The sequence below is a fragment of the Leopardus geoffroyi genome, chromosome A3 (genome assembly GCF_018350155.1).
Source record: "Leopardus geoffroyi isolate Oge1 chromosome A3, O.geoffroyi_Oge1_pat1.0, whole genome shotgun sequence".
In the NCBI taxonomy this organism is placed as follows: Eukaryota; Metazoa; Chordata; class Mammalia; order Carnivora; family Felidae; genus Leopardus; species Leopardus geoffroyi.
Window position 1 is genome coordinate 92694790 of NC_059336.1, and position 17734 is coordinate 92712523.

Below are 17734 nucleotides of genomic sequence, written 5' to 3' on the forward strand. Positions count from 1 at the left end.
GAGTTATCACCTTTGTTTAAAAAATGAGTGGTCATTGTGCTTCTTTTAGATTGTAACCAATTTCCACGCAGTTCTTTTTCTCCTAAAGGATCACATAACCTCTAACCCTTCCATGGATACTTACCTTTTTTTCCTCATACTGTTAAACAGTTTTTGAGTTACATCATATGTTTCCAGAAAACAAACAAACAAACAAACCCTGTGAAATGAGTTAGTGCATATATACTCATACTTCGTTCCTACACCCTGTAGGGTCTCCCCACCTAATCATAGAACACACAGAAGGCGTTTGGTAGCCAACTGGCACAGGCTAGAAGGATTTCACAATACAGAGACAAAGCACTCAACATTAAGTGAGCTGTGGTATACCAACCACAAAATCATATATTTATTTTTCCAACATGTTTTCTTTTATTGATAAAAACTACACAAAAGCTAATTGATAATTAATTTAAAAAGCAATGTTATACATTATCTTGTGTTTAGAAATTTGTCAACTTGGCAGTTTTATTCATTGACCACATGGCCATTGTTCTTCATAGGACTGAGTCCATATGAGAAGATTTCTGCTGGTCTTTCCAACCAGAAGTCTGTACAGATCCCTTTCAGAATCCTTACACAGTGAAAAGTCACAGTGAGGACTGCCAATAAGAAAAAAAAGCAAATCAAAACTCCTCATACTGTGTACTTCGTGTGTTTTGAAGGATCATTCGCCCAGTTTTTGTGGATTTTCATTCCAGTAGTTTTGTCAAACTCTGTGGTCAACTTTATTTCTTTGTGGCCTGTCGTAAAGCAAATTTTCTTTTGGTACAACATAAGCTTTAATGCCCATGTTTAGAATTGGAAACAGATTCACTAGACCAGGAAAAAAAAAATGAAAATAAATCAAACAGGAACAAACAGCATTTTAGAGGAAAAATGAAATAAAGCAATTGAAATCAAGTCTGTAAGAATTACACACACCTAACAAGGAAAAGTGTATTGTGACCCCAACTTCCCACCCAGCTCAGGTTCCCCCCCACCCCACCCCCCGCCCCCCTGTGGTTCTCCAGCCCAGGAACCATGCAGTGTAGAAAAAGCAAATATACAAACAATCCTATATGGAGCTAGGGTGAAATCTATTTTTATAAGAACTCGACACTTGGACTATTTACATCCAGGAGAAGTTTTGTTTTGTTTCGACGCAAAGAAAGTACTGTAGTGTTCTCCTGGTTTTGCTGCAGGTGCATCCGCTGCCCTCTTTAAGCAGTTCTTTTTTCCTTTCCTGTGTGTCCTGGCTGAACAGAAAGGATGAGCCGGCTTGCTTGCTTGATTTTGGACACCCATTCTCCTTTAAGATGAAGCCTTCCCTCCCCGCCCCCAGCCCCGCCGAGGTCCCTCCCGAGGAGTTGGCCTTGGCGTTAGTTTGTTATTCTCTCAAGGTAAATGGCCGGCGCCGCCGACCGGGCGATGGTGGCGATGAAGCTGTGGTCGCGCCCGAGCTCCAGGCTGGGGGTTTCGTCCTGCTCCGGAGACACTGCTTCGTAGCCCTTGTTGACGCGGAGCGGCTGGTGAGCCTGGCAGTAGCCGATCACAGGCTGGTCGTAGCTGTAATAGGGCAAGGGCTTCACGTGGTGGGGGATCTGGGTGGGAGGAAGAGAAAGTCCGATTAAGAAAGTGCTCTGGAAAGATAAGAAGAGGGCATTCATGGCATTGTACTTTTTTCTCTTTCATGCCCTTTTAAGGCATCAGCTGCTGATTCTGCTATTAATAAACGTTAAACAGAATAAGGATTGGTAGTATTTAACTTGATATTGTTTTGTCCAGATACATAAGCCTTACATATGATTTTATGTACAGTGTGTGTATGTGTGTATATATAATTTGTATATACACCTTTTATGTAGTTGTGTGTATATATACTTTATGTAAAAGTGTGTACTTTTTACGCATACTTTTATATAAAGTGTGTATATATACACATATTCATATACATATATATGTATATATGTATATATATACACTATATATAAAATCATAAAGATGTTTTCATGTTCAGTCCTATTATCTTTCTATGTATTGTCATACAGACAGTTAAAAACAACCTAAATTCCCATCAACAGGGAATTTTAAAATATGTTAGGTAAGTTCACACACTTGAGTACAGGTATACAAAGACTGGGGTGTCTGTCTATTGTAATATGGCAAGATATGCTATTAAGGGAAAACAATGTGAAAAGAATGTACAGTATGTTCCATTTTGTATAAATACAAATATAAACATAGAGTTTTTACTTTTAAAATATACTTATATACAATTAAAATCTTTATTGTGGGCATATATGTTTTATTTAAACTTTTTAAAAAATAATCACAATTTACTATAGATTATTTCTAACAATTCTGTAAATCCTGGACCAAGGAACTGAAGAATCCTGAAAGTGGGCACATCCTTGTGTTCATAATATGTAATGTTATTGATTTCAAGCTAACAAGCCAAATATGTGTCTAATGTTGGAATAAAATGCCTGAATAACTGTCTATAGAAATCCCTTTTCATATGAAAAGCTAAAAATATTAAAATTCTAGTAAATTCAAGTCTGTGCAGCTTTTTATTAAACCACAAATTTCTGGTAAAGAAAAATAGAGAAAGGAATATGAGGGTTGCTTAATTCTTGATATCACACTAAGCATTTCTCATGACCCACTAGATCCAGTCTGATACTCTTGGTTAACAAGTCCACAGATGATAGAGTTGCAAACACTCCACTGTCCTCTCAGGCAAGAGATGTGGCAGTTTCAAGTATCGTCTCCCAGCTCCAACTCACTTGCCGTAGTTGGCTTTATGATGCCAGGCTGGGTCTCTGCAAACTACACTGCTGCTTGGCCTGCTGCTCCCTGTTAGACTTTAACAGTGGGCCCACTGGAGAGAGATGGCAAGACTAGAGGAGCTGGAGGAAACTGACCCCATGGTGGGCTTCCTCTCTGCTTCTTCCTGCTCCAGGGAGCTACCTCACCAACACTCCTTCATATTGGTTGTAGCAGCACCTTCCCACAATAGCAGGCCATTCTGGTTTGTAGTCTTCCCAGCATTTGATCCCATGTCCCCCTCAGAATCTCCAGCACCAAGGAAATCTGAGATGCATCTCTGCAAAGCTCTTTCTCCAAGCTTGTAATTTTACAGTTCCAACATCTTCGTTTAGCCCCTTGGTCCCACAGGTGGTAGGGCTGGCAGTTACTTCTAAAGCCGCTGCCTCTGTTACACTATGGCACTTTTAACCTTTGCACGAGCTGAGTTAATAACTCTGTATTTAGTTAGCAATTCATGTAAATGCTTTGTCAAGATAACTGATATGTTGTCTGTCTCCCGATTAGACTATAGACTAGACTGTATCTGAGTCTTTCTGTAGGTTAAACTACAGAAATTAAGGTGTTATAATTTGGTAGAGAAGTAGGTTAAACTACAGAAATATAAGGTGTTATAATTTGGTAGAGAAGTTAACCCCCAAAGGCCTTATGGGTTAATTGTTCTGAAGGAAGTTAACCAGTGTTCTAACTTGGCAGCCTTATTTTCACAATCCATTCTTCCTATTATTATATAAATCCCTCAAATGATCATGCAAGTAGGTCTTGTGTTTTCTTCCTAGTATCCTCATTAATGTGTTAAGCAAAATTTTGACATAAATTATGTTTGTATGAGAATTCTGTTTTGAACACCTCTATGCTTATTAAGATGAAAGTCACTTTCTCACATTTTTAAAGATATAGATTAAAGTAATGTTTTCTATGGCAGATCACAACTCATTACTAAGTTATAAAATCAAATTAATGAATCCAGATAAACATTTTAAAAATTGAATTAACTGGAACAGAAAATATTAGATTATATCATGAATAAGGGTAAATTGCTTCATAGAAGTTTTGTTTCAAATTTGTGTGTTCATGAATGTGTGTTTACTGAGTCACACTGTGATTATTTGTTAAACTGGGAATCACAATAAAAGATGCTTCTAAAAATACTCAAAACACAAAGTCAGGTTGTACTTTATTTTAATATGGTCACAATACCTAGATAAATTCCCTTGCTTCTTTTACTATTCTCTTTTTTCTAACTCACATAATTCAGTTTTTCTGAGCGAGTGAGAAAATTAAGCCAATATATATTTCTTTATTTTTGGATGAGACACGTTGACTTCTAAATGGAAGGTCAACACTATTTTCATCAAGTCTTAAGAAATAGTAAAGGAAAGATAATTTCTCATCAAACAAGATGTTGATATAACCTGGAATATACAATGCTGTTCTCAAAAAAATCTGAACAAGAATACATACTAGGTCAAAATTTTTATTGACACAGAAATGTTTTAGACCTTAGACATTCATTTCTGGGCTGAGAGTGAGAACAAGGAACAAATTATAGGACAACATGGCTGAATTACTAGATGAAAAATGTATTTATAATATAAAGTTAGGTTTGCCCTCAATCTATGGTGGGTTTTTTTTTTCTTACTCATACAGACTTCTCCTTATAAATCAGTACAGGTCCAGACATGAAATGTTTGTCAGCAAGTTCTATTTTAGGTCACCTCATAGAATTTTGCTGTGTGTCAGATAGGTAGAGATATCTGTGATTAGTGTCATGGGTCACCAAAACTCTGAAAAAGCATAGAAATGAAACCACTTCATTGTGACATTTCAGCAAAAAGAATTTTATGAAGACCTTCTTAAGAGTTACATAGTTCATTCTTACTTTTTCCATCGTTAACAGGTGGAATAGTATAACTCTAAAACAAAAAATTCACCAAATGATTTCCAATGACAGCATCATTCACTGGTCATAGAATATGTGTTGCACACTTTCACTGAAATGAATGACTCATTGTCAACAAAATAGCCAAATTACTAAAAGGCATCAAAATAAACATTAAGCATGCGTTCTGGTTTTGTCCACTATCTCGTAGTACCATGGATAGTTCTCCTCCAGTCACCCATGAGAAGATGCCTGAACTACAAACATAACTTGGATGAGCGGTAAATGCAAAGTGAGACAGGGTCCTACAGACCCTACTAAAATTGAGTTCATCTACAAATGAAAACTTATATGTGAACAGTGTTCCATTTTCATTGTAAAGTTCCAAAAGTTGAACTAAAATGGGAACAAACAACTTCATATCTAAGCCACAGTGGCATTTACCTTCAAATTAAGTTGATTCAAATGTCCAGGGACCTGCATTAACTGCAGAACATCAGGTTCATATATTCCATCATCTCTGAACTCAGAAAATTTGTTTTGCTATTACATTGGACCAGTTTACTTTTTACTTCAATGAACAAGGGCTCCTGCCATTTTCTCTATTGTATTTGGAGACAGGCTTAGAACTTCCAGCAGGACAAAAAACATTGTAAAGCTCCCTCCTGCACAACAGCCCAATAGCAAGAATTGAAAAGCCTAGTAAATTGGCAAGCTCTGAAAGGATATCCGAGATGTTTGCTCATTTACTCTTAAAATCTATTCTGCAGGGCACTATGTAATCAACTGATTTTGTGGTTTTCAAGGAGCTAAGAGACTGAGGTCTTGTATTTTATAGTAATAATGTACAGTACATTAACCACCTGGGTCCCTGTGTGTATCATTGTTTCCTTTCCAGCAGTCAAAACAAAGTATCCTTAAGTTCCCCTTAATGTGTCTTTGATATTTTTGTAAATGTGTTCTTAGAGCTTTTCCAAATGGTCCCTGTGTTCCATCAGCTCTCTGACGGACTTCGTTCTGTGGCACAGCACAACAGCACTACTTAAAGATGGCCTCATTCGTATGCTTGACTGCTCATTGATTGCTTTGGAAACTGCACTTTATTTACAGATAATAGGTGTGGTACATGGAACGAAGGAATCTCATCGGGGAAATATACTATCCTGAAACTCTGTCATTTGCTTCTCTCAAGAATGTGAACACTTTAACTCAAATTGGATTTAAACTTTTATAGAGGCACATAAACTTCTATAGAGGCATATTTCATAACTAAATCTGAGGTAGGTTACAAAGGGGAAAATCATTATAGTCACTAATTATAAGTCACTTTAATCCTGCCGAGTTTCCTGCAAATCCCCTGAAAATGGGGATAATAATGACATCTCATTCACCTCTATAAATTTCAGATAACTCTGAAAGTATTCACTGATTCTCAAGAAAGCAGGAATACACTGGCAAGACATATCTACCGTAGTTTAACTCAGCACTGACAGTGTCTTTCCTGGAAATGTTCCCTGTCTTTTGTCTTACAGTTTCCATTCGAGAGATGCAAGGTCTTGAGGGGTCACAGAGTGGTTCATTAACAGAGGCTCTCAGCCCTTCTTTGTGCACTCAGAAGCTTAGATACCTTAGTGGATGTCCTGGTTGTCTGAAAATATCATTTACCCTTTGCCTAGAATATGTGTTTTTTCTACCGTGCTGGAGAGAGTGGAAAAGGACACACCCCTCTCAATTATGGTGGCTCACAGAGCCGGTGATTCAAAGAGGAAAGTGAAGAAAAGAGAATGTGTTTAAACCTTGGGAGGAAGGGCAAAAGTATAGCGGGATATGCAGAGTTTCAAGAGTCTACAAATTGATTCAGATCCCGTAATTTTACATCCATAATAATTATATTTAAAATGAGAAATGAATGTGTCTGTGTAGTTAATGTGAGAGTAATGTGAAATGGGCTCTTGATATATGTGATCATGAAAGGCTTTTGAAGTTCAGTTTTGTTATAAGCATGAAATTCCAATATCGTTACCCTCTTTTCTCAAAGGTATTAGCATTAGTTATAAGTAGTTTAATAGTCTGATCATTTTAAAATTACCGTGCACTATCATTAGTCTTATTTATTAACTTTTCATGAACATTGTTCACATTTCAGTATGAGTTCTTTCAATTGAAGTCATAAAAAGTTGATTTTCAATTTCCTAAATGACATTTGGTCTCTAATTTTTGGAATTAAAGGGTAGTGTCTGACTACTCAGACCATTTAAAAAGTACCATCCTACAAATCCAGATGAGGAATTCAATGTAGTTGAATTGCTTCATGGAGATGGACACTTGGTTTATTGGAAATAAAATAGATTAAAAATGAAGGGAAATAGCTAAATGAGCATATAATTTAGCCTTTATTCTACTCGCTATGTTAGTCTATGACAGGAATGAACAGGGCCTAAGAAAATGTAAACAAATTTGGCTAGAGGTTGTTTTTTGTTTTTGTTTTTTTTCTTTTCAGGAATTTTGATCAAAGCTGACAGAACCTCAGCTCCTTTAAGTACATTGGGTAAAAGGGAGATTTAATGGACTCATAGACACAAGAAAGGATTTTACAGCTAAAAAAAGCAAGTACCACTGGGTCTCAAAAACAATTGACACTAGGAACGCGAATGTCACCAGGGCCTTCTCCGTCAATCAGGACTGAGAATCTCTACAAGTTATCTTCACATCTTGATTGCCCAACAGCTTCCTTCATCTGACTGAGCACAGGGCGACAGCTTCAAAATTTTGCATGTTCCCGCCACAGTAGATCACACGAATGACCACAGTTTTTTCTAGCTCCCCTCATCAAAATGTAGAATAAATAGTGGCTGTTCTTGTGATTTTCTTTGCCCAGTAGTACACAGCAGCAGAAGTGCTGCTTGGGTCACAAGGTTCCTAGGATCCTGGCCAGGTTAGCCACCGCCACGTGAACAAGCCCAGTCTAGACCACTGGAGAGTGGAAGGCCCTCTGGAGCCATGGAGGCATCTTAGACCAGCCAGCGTCCCTTAGGGCCCACAGAAGTTCATCAGGCACATGAGTCCAGGAGCAAACCCACCCGCCCCCCCTGCACTCCAGCTGGCCCCAGAGGAGCAGAATTGCTCAGCTACTGCCCTTCATTCCAAAAAGCATATGAGACATTGGACTGAACTACAACATTGACAATTCCTACAAACCTGCTTTAATCCTTCACTTCTCAATTGAAAGAATTAAAATAACAATTGTCCTTTCATAAATTTTGCCTCTTTAGGTTTTGAATATCTGAAGGCATTTGTAATATAAAAAAGGGACACAAGGTAAGAAATGAATCTAAATCAACTCATCAAATTAACATTATTTAATCCATTCGACAATGAAACATTCTTATTCATTGTTTTTAAATGCAGGCTCGCTTCTTAATTAGAAAACACAATTATCTAAATATTAGTTTCTTTTCATCGAACAGTAAAACTTTCAATATCACTTGACATTATTTCTAAAACATTTGCTATACAGCCTATTTTAAAGCACAGTTTTGAAAAAGTACCTTGAACCCAAAGGTCAAGATGGATATTTGAGTCCTGAGTACTATCTTTCCAAGTTAACACTCAAATGAACAAAGATTTTATTTAATAGATGTTTGTTCGTTTGTTTTTCCATCACCAAATCAAAAACTCTTAGAAGTTCCTGTAACATACAGTATAGAGGAGAATAAATTAAAAGAAAAATTTACTAGCATGTAATAAAATGCAACCAGAGGAAAAGCTGCTTGAGATTAAGGAAAGGCCATTTGCAGGACTATAAAACAGTCAGCAGCTTTGAGTATCTAAGACCAGTGACGTAGGAAGAAAAGGCAGGGTTGGGGCAATTCCCGGTCATGAGAAAAATCAGGATAACATCAGAGGTTGAGAAAAAGCAGAATAAGGCTTACTTTCAGGATTCATATTGTGTAACACTGAGTAAAGCCAGAGTATAACTATACCAGAAAACTCACCTCCTATTTAAGGAAATGGTGAGTTCTTCTTCTTCTTCTTTTTAAATGTTTATTTATTCTTGAGAGAGACAGAGACAGAGTGTGAGCAGGGGAAGGGCACAGAGAGGGAGACCCAGAATCTGAAGCAGGTTCCAAGCTCTGAACTGTCAGCACAGAGCCCCTCGCAGGGCTCAAACCCAGGAACTGTGAGATCATGACCTAAGCTGAAGTTGGAAGCTTAAGCAATTTAGCCACCCAGTGCCCCACAAAGCCTATCTCTTTAAAAAAGAGGCCCATGCAATCTCTGACATCCTAACACTGTATACACACACAAAGACTTTACTCCCTAAGCAGTAACAATAATAGAGAAGAATCTCGAGAAATAAGATTCGAGAATTTAAGAGAAGACAATAAATCACAGTGATTAGTAGAAAAAGTCAAGATTTACTAAAAATGAATGAAACTAGAAACAATTTAAAATGCATTTTATTTTATTAAAAAAAATTAATGTTTATTTTTGAGAGAGATTGAGACAGAGACAGAGCATGAGCAGGGGAGGGGAAGAGGGAGAGGGAGACAGAATCCCAAGCAGGCTCCAGGCTCTGAGCTGTCAGCACAGAGCCCCATGCGGGACTCGAACTCATGCGAGATCATGACCTGAGCCAAAGTCAGACGCTCAACAGACTGAGCCACCCAGACGCCCCTAAAGTGCATTTTAGTTGAAACTCATCATCCTGACATTGCTTGGCTGCATACCAGGTATTCACGTTATTTGTTGAAGGAAAGAACAACAGCAATCTTCTTTTTCCCACACTTTATTTTGAAGATTAAATCAGTAATAAATACGAAAAAAATCAAAATAATCCACTAATATTTGTCACAAACACTTATTAAATTTATTGATCTTTGGTTTTGAAAATCTCTAAAGAAAAACAAAAGATACTGGTGCAACTTGGTAACTTCTGTTTTGTTTATGGGCTGAAGTGTGTACCAAGTAGCTCTAGCATGCAAAATACACAATACTAAACACAGTACATGTTGGCTTTTCATCTTGATGGGACTATTCAGACCATTTTAATTATTTTTTAAAGGTTTTTATTTTTATTTTTGAGAGAGAGCACGTGAGCGGGAGAAGTGCAGAGCAAGAGGGGTACATACAGAGGATCCCAAGCAGGCTCTGTGCTGACAGCAGCACGCCCAATGCAGGGCTTGAACTCACTAACCTTGAGATCCTGACCTGAGCCAAAGTCAGATGCTCAACTGACTGAACCACCCAGGTACCCCTATTCAGACCATTTTAATGTTTATTTTATTTTTGAGAGAGAGACAGAGCGTGAGTGGGGGAAGGGCAGAGAGAGAGAGAGAGAGAGGGAGACACAGAATCCAAAGCAGGCTCCAGGCTCTGAGCTGTCAGCACAGAGCCCAATGCGGGACTCAAACTCACGAACCAGGAGATCATGACCTGAGCCGAAGTCTGACGCTTCACCAACTGAGCCACCCAGGTGCCCCAAGACCATTTTAAAGTTAAGTTCTTGGGTGCCCTGGTGGCTCAGTCAGTTGAGCATCTGACTTTAGCTCAGGATATGATCTCACTGTCTGTGAGTTCGAGCCCTGTGTGGGGTTCTGTGCTGACAGCTCAGAGTCTGCAGCCTGCTTCAGAACCCTGTCCCCCACCCCGCTAGCACTCTGTCTCTGTGTCTCTAAAAAATGAATAAACATTATATAAAAAAAATTTTTTTTAAAGTTAAGTTCTGACAAAAGTTGCATGTTGGCATTTGCTTTACTTGTTCTGTTCTTATTTAAAGATGGGAACATGTACTATTTGTGCACTCATGGTTGTCCAAATTTTAACTTTTAAGTCAGTCGTGGGATAACAGAACAGAACATCCACTTACATCTTTATTGCTGTCCTACCAGGCCACCTTGTGTGTGAGGTGTCCAGAGAGTTGATTAACTTAATGAATGAGGTACTAGCTCTACTTTGAAGTTAGCTTTGACTCCATTAACTGGAAAGCTTATTACATTAGCAGGACTCTCAGTGTTCAGTGAGGTTTTGGGCTAATGAGCTGGATTAATTAGCTAGTATTAACTTCTAAAGGCTTTCCCTCTGTTGCTCTGGCCTCTGAATTTGAAAGAGGAAAGACTCCCTAATAGTGCACTACAAGCAAACATCCTATCGAAGTGAAATCTACATGAATACTGCAATAAAAAATAGACACAATGAAATTTCAAAATCCACATCTTTCTCCTCTGAAAAAAGTTATGGAAGTTTTGATGATATACAGTGATGTACAGAAGACAAGTGTTGCTGAAATAGAAGGCAGCAATCACTACTGCTGGAAACTTAAAAACAAAACCGAACAAAAGAAAACAAAAACAAAACTTATTAGCACATGTAACAGCTTCAGGGTAAGATTTACTTTGCAATCCCTTCTCAGAAATTTGGAAATGGTGGGAAGGTGCAAGCAGCAGGCAGGAGAGACCTTTTTTCTTTCAGGGTCACTTTTAGTTTCTCCACAATGTTCCGAGTAGCTTATTTCTAGTTTCCATAGGAATTTCTGTAGTTCTGTATAAAATTGTGTTAAATTCTTAATAGTGTCCTTAATTTGTTTTATGCAAGAGCCTATATCTCGTCTAATCCAAATGTGACTGATTTGTTTGGCTTTTGAAGATATATTCCCTTTGTGATCCTCCCAAAGCATGCAATTCAATAGTGCAGTGGGTATTCAGTAAAAGCTAGAAATGTTTTTAAAATGTAAAAATAAAATGAAATGAAAATCATATATAAGGAAGGTGATTGGGTTTCTTGTATTCATGTACCTACCTTTTCATCCCAGGGTAAAAGTTTAGAACCAAATGACAATTACAGACGGAAGAAAACCCCAGAAGGACGTACACCTTGATAGGATGAGTAACCTGATTCTAATAGAGTTTAAATAGAACTTCTTGGGGGACTGACTGATCCTAATGAAAAGAGGCATGGCAATGTATATTTAGTTACAAATATAGGAGAGGTCCATTTAGAAAATGCAATTAAAGTTTTTATTCTGATTGAATATATTTTAGAACAGAATGGCAGAGTCAGGCATAAATAATATTGGTCTCATATTTTTTAATAAAACGTGTTAAGCTCTAGGTTGCTGCCTGGATCTCTGCCACTGAGTATATACTATTAAGGGGTAATTATATAAAGTGAATTTGCCATAATAGTGCACTTATTTATGTATCCATTCATTCACATAGCAAATATTTATCACTGGAGTTAGCTAACTTTTTCTGGGAAGGGCCAATAGTAAATATTTTAGGCTTGCAACCCATGCAATCTCTGTCACAACCAGTAAACGACTACCATCGTAACATGATAGTAGGCTGAGACAAAATGTAAACAAGTGAGCGTGGCTCCATTTCAATAATAATTGATTTATGAACACTGAAATTTGAATTTCATGTAATTTTCAGGTGACAGAAACTATCTTCTTTGGATATTTTCAACCATTAAAAAAAATAAAAGCCATTTAGCTTGGGCCTCATTTACTAAGCTAGGCATTGTGGTAGGTGCTGGGTGTATGAAGAAGAAAATAAAGGTCCGTCCGCAAAAAGCCTCCTCAGAACTGATAGAGTAAGACGAATGTAATTCTAATTCCCTGTAGGTGAAGCCGCATAATCCAAATCAGTGAAGAGAGGGAGAAAAGCACTCCCAGCCAGTGGGCACCGCAGGTTTTCTTGTGAAGATCCAGGCCTTCCACGCTGGAATAAAGCTCTCAGTGGATCCCAGACAAAGAGCTGGACCCACACAACCTTGGTACTTAGAAGTCAGACTTGAACCTCCAGGTGGGAGTTCTGAAGTCACCATTCAGGTCATTTAGATCAAACACAGTCTGGCAGAATAAACGCCCAATGACCTTTCAGTGAAGATTTTAAGCAACACTCAGGCCCGTGAACCTACCCCTGGGTATATGACAGCTTATATAACTGCAAGGCCCAAGGGAACTTTCCTGCTTTTGTAAAAGAGGTTAAGTTCACAGGTCATCTAACCATAAACAGGTTTTGTTTTGTGGAGAAGTTGAAAAGCCTTTCTCTTTCCCAGTCTCAACAAGCCTTTTCCCATATCTGGGCCTTTGTACTTGCCATTCCTTTTGTCTGGGATATTCTTATTCCAAATCTTTTCAGTAGGATGATGCTGATCCTTTGAGTCCTGGCTTAAATGTCACATTTCTAGAGGGGCCTTCCCAAACTGCCCTGTCTAACATGCCGCTCCATCACTACTCACACACGTAAGCCATTCCCTATTTCAGTTCCCTGGTTTTTTTCTTCTCAGCATTTATCAAAATGTTAAGTATCTGTGATCATGTGTATCTTTGCTCCTTTACTGTCTGTTTTCTCCCAGTATGAGCTCCATGCTGTCACAGAATGTTTCAGACTGATTTGGTATTGCCTTCCTAGAATATTTCAACAAATGTGTGCTAAAACAATGTATGAATTTATGAGAGGTATTTGTGAGGGAATTGGGTTTTATGTGGAAGACATTTGCCTCCAAAACTGTGAACTTCCTTTCCTTTGTCTTTTTCCATTGCCTGTCACCCAATTCTCTGCTTTAAATTTAAACAGGGACCTAGGATGGGGCACAAACACTTTCTATGTACAAATATCGGCATGCCCAGCACTGTGCTGAGAGCTATAGGTAACAGAATGACTAAAGGTGTCCATGACCTTAAGGAACCTATAACCTAATATGGAAGACAAATGTGAGCAGATTTTTACAATGTGACATCATTTATGGTACAATGTAATAGACGTATATGCAAAATGATAAGGAGGACAGAAGAGGAAGTGAGATGCTTATCAGGTGTTTTCTAATCCAAAGAATGGATGCTTATGAAGTCACCAATAGAAAGTCTCATGCCACATGTGGCTTCTAAATATGGTCAACCCGATTCTGCTACTGTTGCCACGGCACATGGCTTCCTTGTGCCATTGAGAGCCCACTGCCCAGGTTAGTCTTTTAAAAATATTAATAGTCTATCCAACTCACCTACAATTTGCCCTTGCAGGGAATGGATTCCACATCCTCAATCTCTTCCTCCATTATTTTCACCTCTCAGCTCAACACTGAGAGGAGACTGTTGCCTTAGTTTCTTACAGATGAAGCATCCCTAAGTTGTGATAAGCAGGTAAGACTGACCATAGCTCTGGGGCAGGACATTGAGACAGCAGCTTTCTCAGCGGCTGCTGAGAAAACAATTGACCCTTGCCACCTTTAATAAAAGTGAAGAAATGGAGATCCTCACCTTCCTTTTCACTAGCCATTTGGGATTTCATCAACCATACAGACTGCCCTTAAACCATGGTTGTCAGACCTGGATGCAACTTTGACACCCTCTGCAGTGATTTTAAAAATACTTAAGTCTGGTCCCTATCCCAGATCAATCAAATCAGAGTTTCTGGGGTATGGCCCAGGCCACTCTATTTTTTAAAAAGTACCCGCTCGGGGCGCCTGGGTGGCGCAGTCGGTTAAGCGTCCGACTTCAGCCAGGTCACGATCTCGCGGTCCGTGAGTTCGAGCCCCGCATCAGGCTCTGGGCTGATGGCTCAGAGCCTGGAGCCTGTTTCCGATTCTGTGTCTCCCTCTCTCTCTGCCCCTCCCCCGTTCATGCTCTGTCTCTCTCTGTCCCAAAAATAAATAAACGTTGAAAAAAAAAAAAAAAAAGTACCCGCTCAAATGTGCAACCAAGGTTGAAAACACTACTTCTTGTTAAATTTAGATCGCTTTCCTTTAAAGACGTAGGCCCAGCAGGGAGTACACATTGTGATTTACCTAATTCCCCACACCTGCCTGAAGACTCCCTGGCTCAAAACAAAGCAGATTACTTCTCAGTCTGAAGTCACCAAACATGGTGCACATGTGTGTGCTTCTTACTCTCCAATTAAATTTGCCTTTTTCTTAAGTTCAATTCATTACCGCTAATTATTCTGTCTCACCAATTTGTGTTTCTTCACTTGGCCCTATTCATATTCTTGTAGGTGATTGTTCTGCCTGGCTTTTAGTTATTATCAGTTTGGTTATGTATATTTCTACTCTTTTGTCTCAAGTTAGGTGTAATTCAGTTGGGTAAGTTTAACAACTACATTATACACATGTTTTTTAAATAGCTACTTGTAGGTGAATTTACCTTGCCTTGATGGCAAAGTGCCCATAAATGTTCAGTCAGCTGGAGAACTCCTTTGGCTAAACATTTTCACAATCTATTTCTTTTATTTTTTTTTAAGTAATTTAATTTACTGGGATGGTAGTAATAGCCCATTCCACTTTGCACTATGGGGAAGAAAGGATATTTTTATCTACTTAAAAGCTAATAAAGACTCCCACTGTTGAAAAATATTCAAACTTCCCAATTATTTCCATCAAGCGATAAATTTAAAAGAAAAGAAAAAGAATTAAAATCCCAAAGTGTTAGCAAGTAAGCAATAATGACTAGGAGAAACTTAGGGAAAGATCATTAAATTCATCTTTGCTTTAGAGCAACCTGATACTCATATGCAGAGGGGACTATAAAAGGGTGTTTTCTGCCACTGGAAGTAGTAAGAGTTGACATATAATTGGTGAAATTCACCATCTATGGTAATAAATCATAGAAGGTATGTGTGCAACCACAGAGCTGTTCTCCCACTCTCCACCCATCACCCCCAACTCCAGCTGCTGCTCACCCAAAGATCTTACTTGCCCCATAGTATCATGCTCCCCTGTCGACCACCATGGCCATATGCCTATAGTTCCCTAGCACTACAGAGTATTAATTTTGCAGACTACCTCTATGGGTCCCTTTTTAAGAACGAAGCTAAACTGAGTAGCTGAATTTTTTGATATACTCCAAAGGAGTTGGGTAAATCCATCATGTTGCACTTGATTATTTTTTTTGCTATCTATTCCCACTACACACCATTTCTATAATATTCTACTTTTCTTTCCTGACCCAAATGTATTTTCCCTTTTTCCTACCAAACCACCTCAATGAATGCATGTAGCTCTATTATGATTCAGGTACCTTTGACATCTGACACTCCAAGCAGGCTACTTCTTTTTTTTTTTTTTTAATTTTTTTTTCAACGTTTATTTATTTTTGGGACAGAGAGAGACAGAGCATGAACGGGGGAGGGGCAGAGAGAGAGGGAGACACAGAATCGGAAACAGGCTCCAGGCTCTGAGCCATCAGCCCAGAGCCGGACGCGGGGCTCGAACTCACGGACCGCGAGATCGTGACCTGGCTGAAGTCGGACGCTTAACCGACTGCGCCACCCAGGCGCCCCTGAAGCAGGCCACTTCTAACCTGTATACTGTGTTCTAGTTCTATGTGTTCCTCCTAGATCCTGACCTTTGGGTGATTGACCCAGAGTATTTAACCCAGATTCAGAATTTCCCACTGCTCTTAACAGTTTAGTTTGGAAGTTTTTAGTTCTGAACTGTATCTTAATGCAGATAGACCATAGTCTTTTATCAAGACAGCTCACGCTCATTGAATCTTACTAAGAAGCTCAAGGTATAACTAATTTTTAGAGTGCCATTGAATAGTGGTTTTCTGGCTTATTGTTAAATAATACCACACATTTATCATAAATAAATTTATTTATACCGTACTATTATAAGTTATTAAAAATAAGTTTATGATTTCATCATGAACTTAGACCCTCAGAGAAGTCCTGGAACTCAGTTTCTTGGAACTGAGTCAAGCATTTAGAGTTTGATAGAAAAAGAGCTCATAGTATTCTTGGATAGATTTAACTTTATGTGGATTCTATATGGCAACCCAAAGTACTATTTTCTAGGATGGTAGATAATTTCTATTTAACTATGAGAAAACATGGAAAAGCAACATTATCATTTTAGCTAAACATGTAGTAAAACCGCACTGATTCAGAGTAACTGAGAGATGATCACTCAGTGAGAATAATAAATTATATAGCATTTTAAAAAGTTGTAGTTTGGTGCACATGGGTGGCTCAGTCAGTTGAGTGGCCAACTCTTGATTTTGGCTCAGGTCGTGATTTCATGGTCATGAGATCCAGCCCTATGATGGGCTCTTCACTGACAGCATGGACCCTGCTTGGGATTCTCTATCTTCCCCACTCTCTCTGCCTCTCCCCCACTCACGCGTGCACATGCTCACTCTCTCTTTCTCGCTCTCTCAAAATAAATAAATGAACTTAGAAAAAAATTTTAAACATTGTAGTTTACTTCATTGGGATTAACCTAAAGTCAACAAGCTACCAGTGTGTGTAGACAATATACTTTCCCACCTATATCTCCTTGATGGGTAGGATGTTTATGTCATGTGACTTGTGGTAGAGGGAGAATTTGTGCAGATTGGTACCAGGAAGACTAGGGAGAATAAAATATAATGAAACAACATTCCCTTCCTGTCCATTGTTTCTGATCAGCAGTTGATCAAAAGGTGCATGAAGGACTTTGTAACACTGAGTACTAAAGGTGACATATACTTGTAAAGAAGCCCTTCTTTTTTCTGTGGAAGAGCAGCACTCTTGCATCTCTGACCTCATCAATGGTCTTGCAGTGGGGCACTGTTACAGACCCAATGTATGTTTCCTCCATCAAATCCATACCTTGAAGCCCTAACCCCTGGTGTGGCTGTATTTGGAGATGGAGCTTCTAAGGCTGAAAGATTAAGATTAAGTGTGGTTATAAAGGTGAGGTCTTGATTCCACAGGATTAGTGTGTTTTTTTTAAATGTTTATTTATTTATTTTGAGAGAGAGACAGAGAGAGACTTGGGGAGGGATAGAGAGAGGGAGAGAGAGAGAGAGAGAGAAAGAGAGAGAGAATCCCAAGCAGGCTCTGCACTGTCAGCATGGAGCCCAATGTGGGGCTCAGCCTCACTACTGTGAGATCATGACCTGAGCCAAAATCAAGAGTCAGATGCTGAACCAAATGAGCCACCTGGGCTCCCCAGAATTAGTGTCTTTATAAGAAAAGACCAGAGAGCTTGTTCTCTGTCATTCCATGTACATATAAAGGCTAT

General features: G+C 38.8%; 1 protein-coding gene across 3 annotated transcripts in view; it reads right to left on the reverse strand.

Annotated features, from left to right (window-relative positions):
* Positions 1 to 349: 349 nt before the first annotated feature.
* Positions 350 to 17734, reverse strand: part of LRRTM4 (leucine rich repeat transmembrane neuronal 4) — a 701253-nt gene continuing 683868 nt past the window's right edge. For 2 of the 3 annotated variants that reach the window (XM_045446640.1, XM_045446641.1), the window contains one exon: positions 350 to 1622. In XM_045446640.1, coding sequence (XP_045302596.1) covers positions 1401 to 1622 — 222 coding nt within the window. In that variant the 3' untranslated portion in view covers positions 350 to 1400. The remainder of the gene's footprint in view (positions 1623 to 17734) is intronic. The other variant, XM_045446642.1, reaches the window with a different exon arrangement.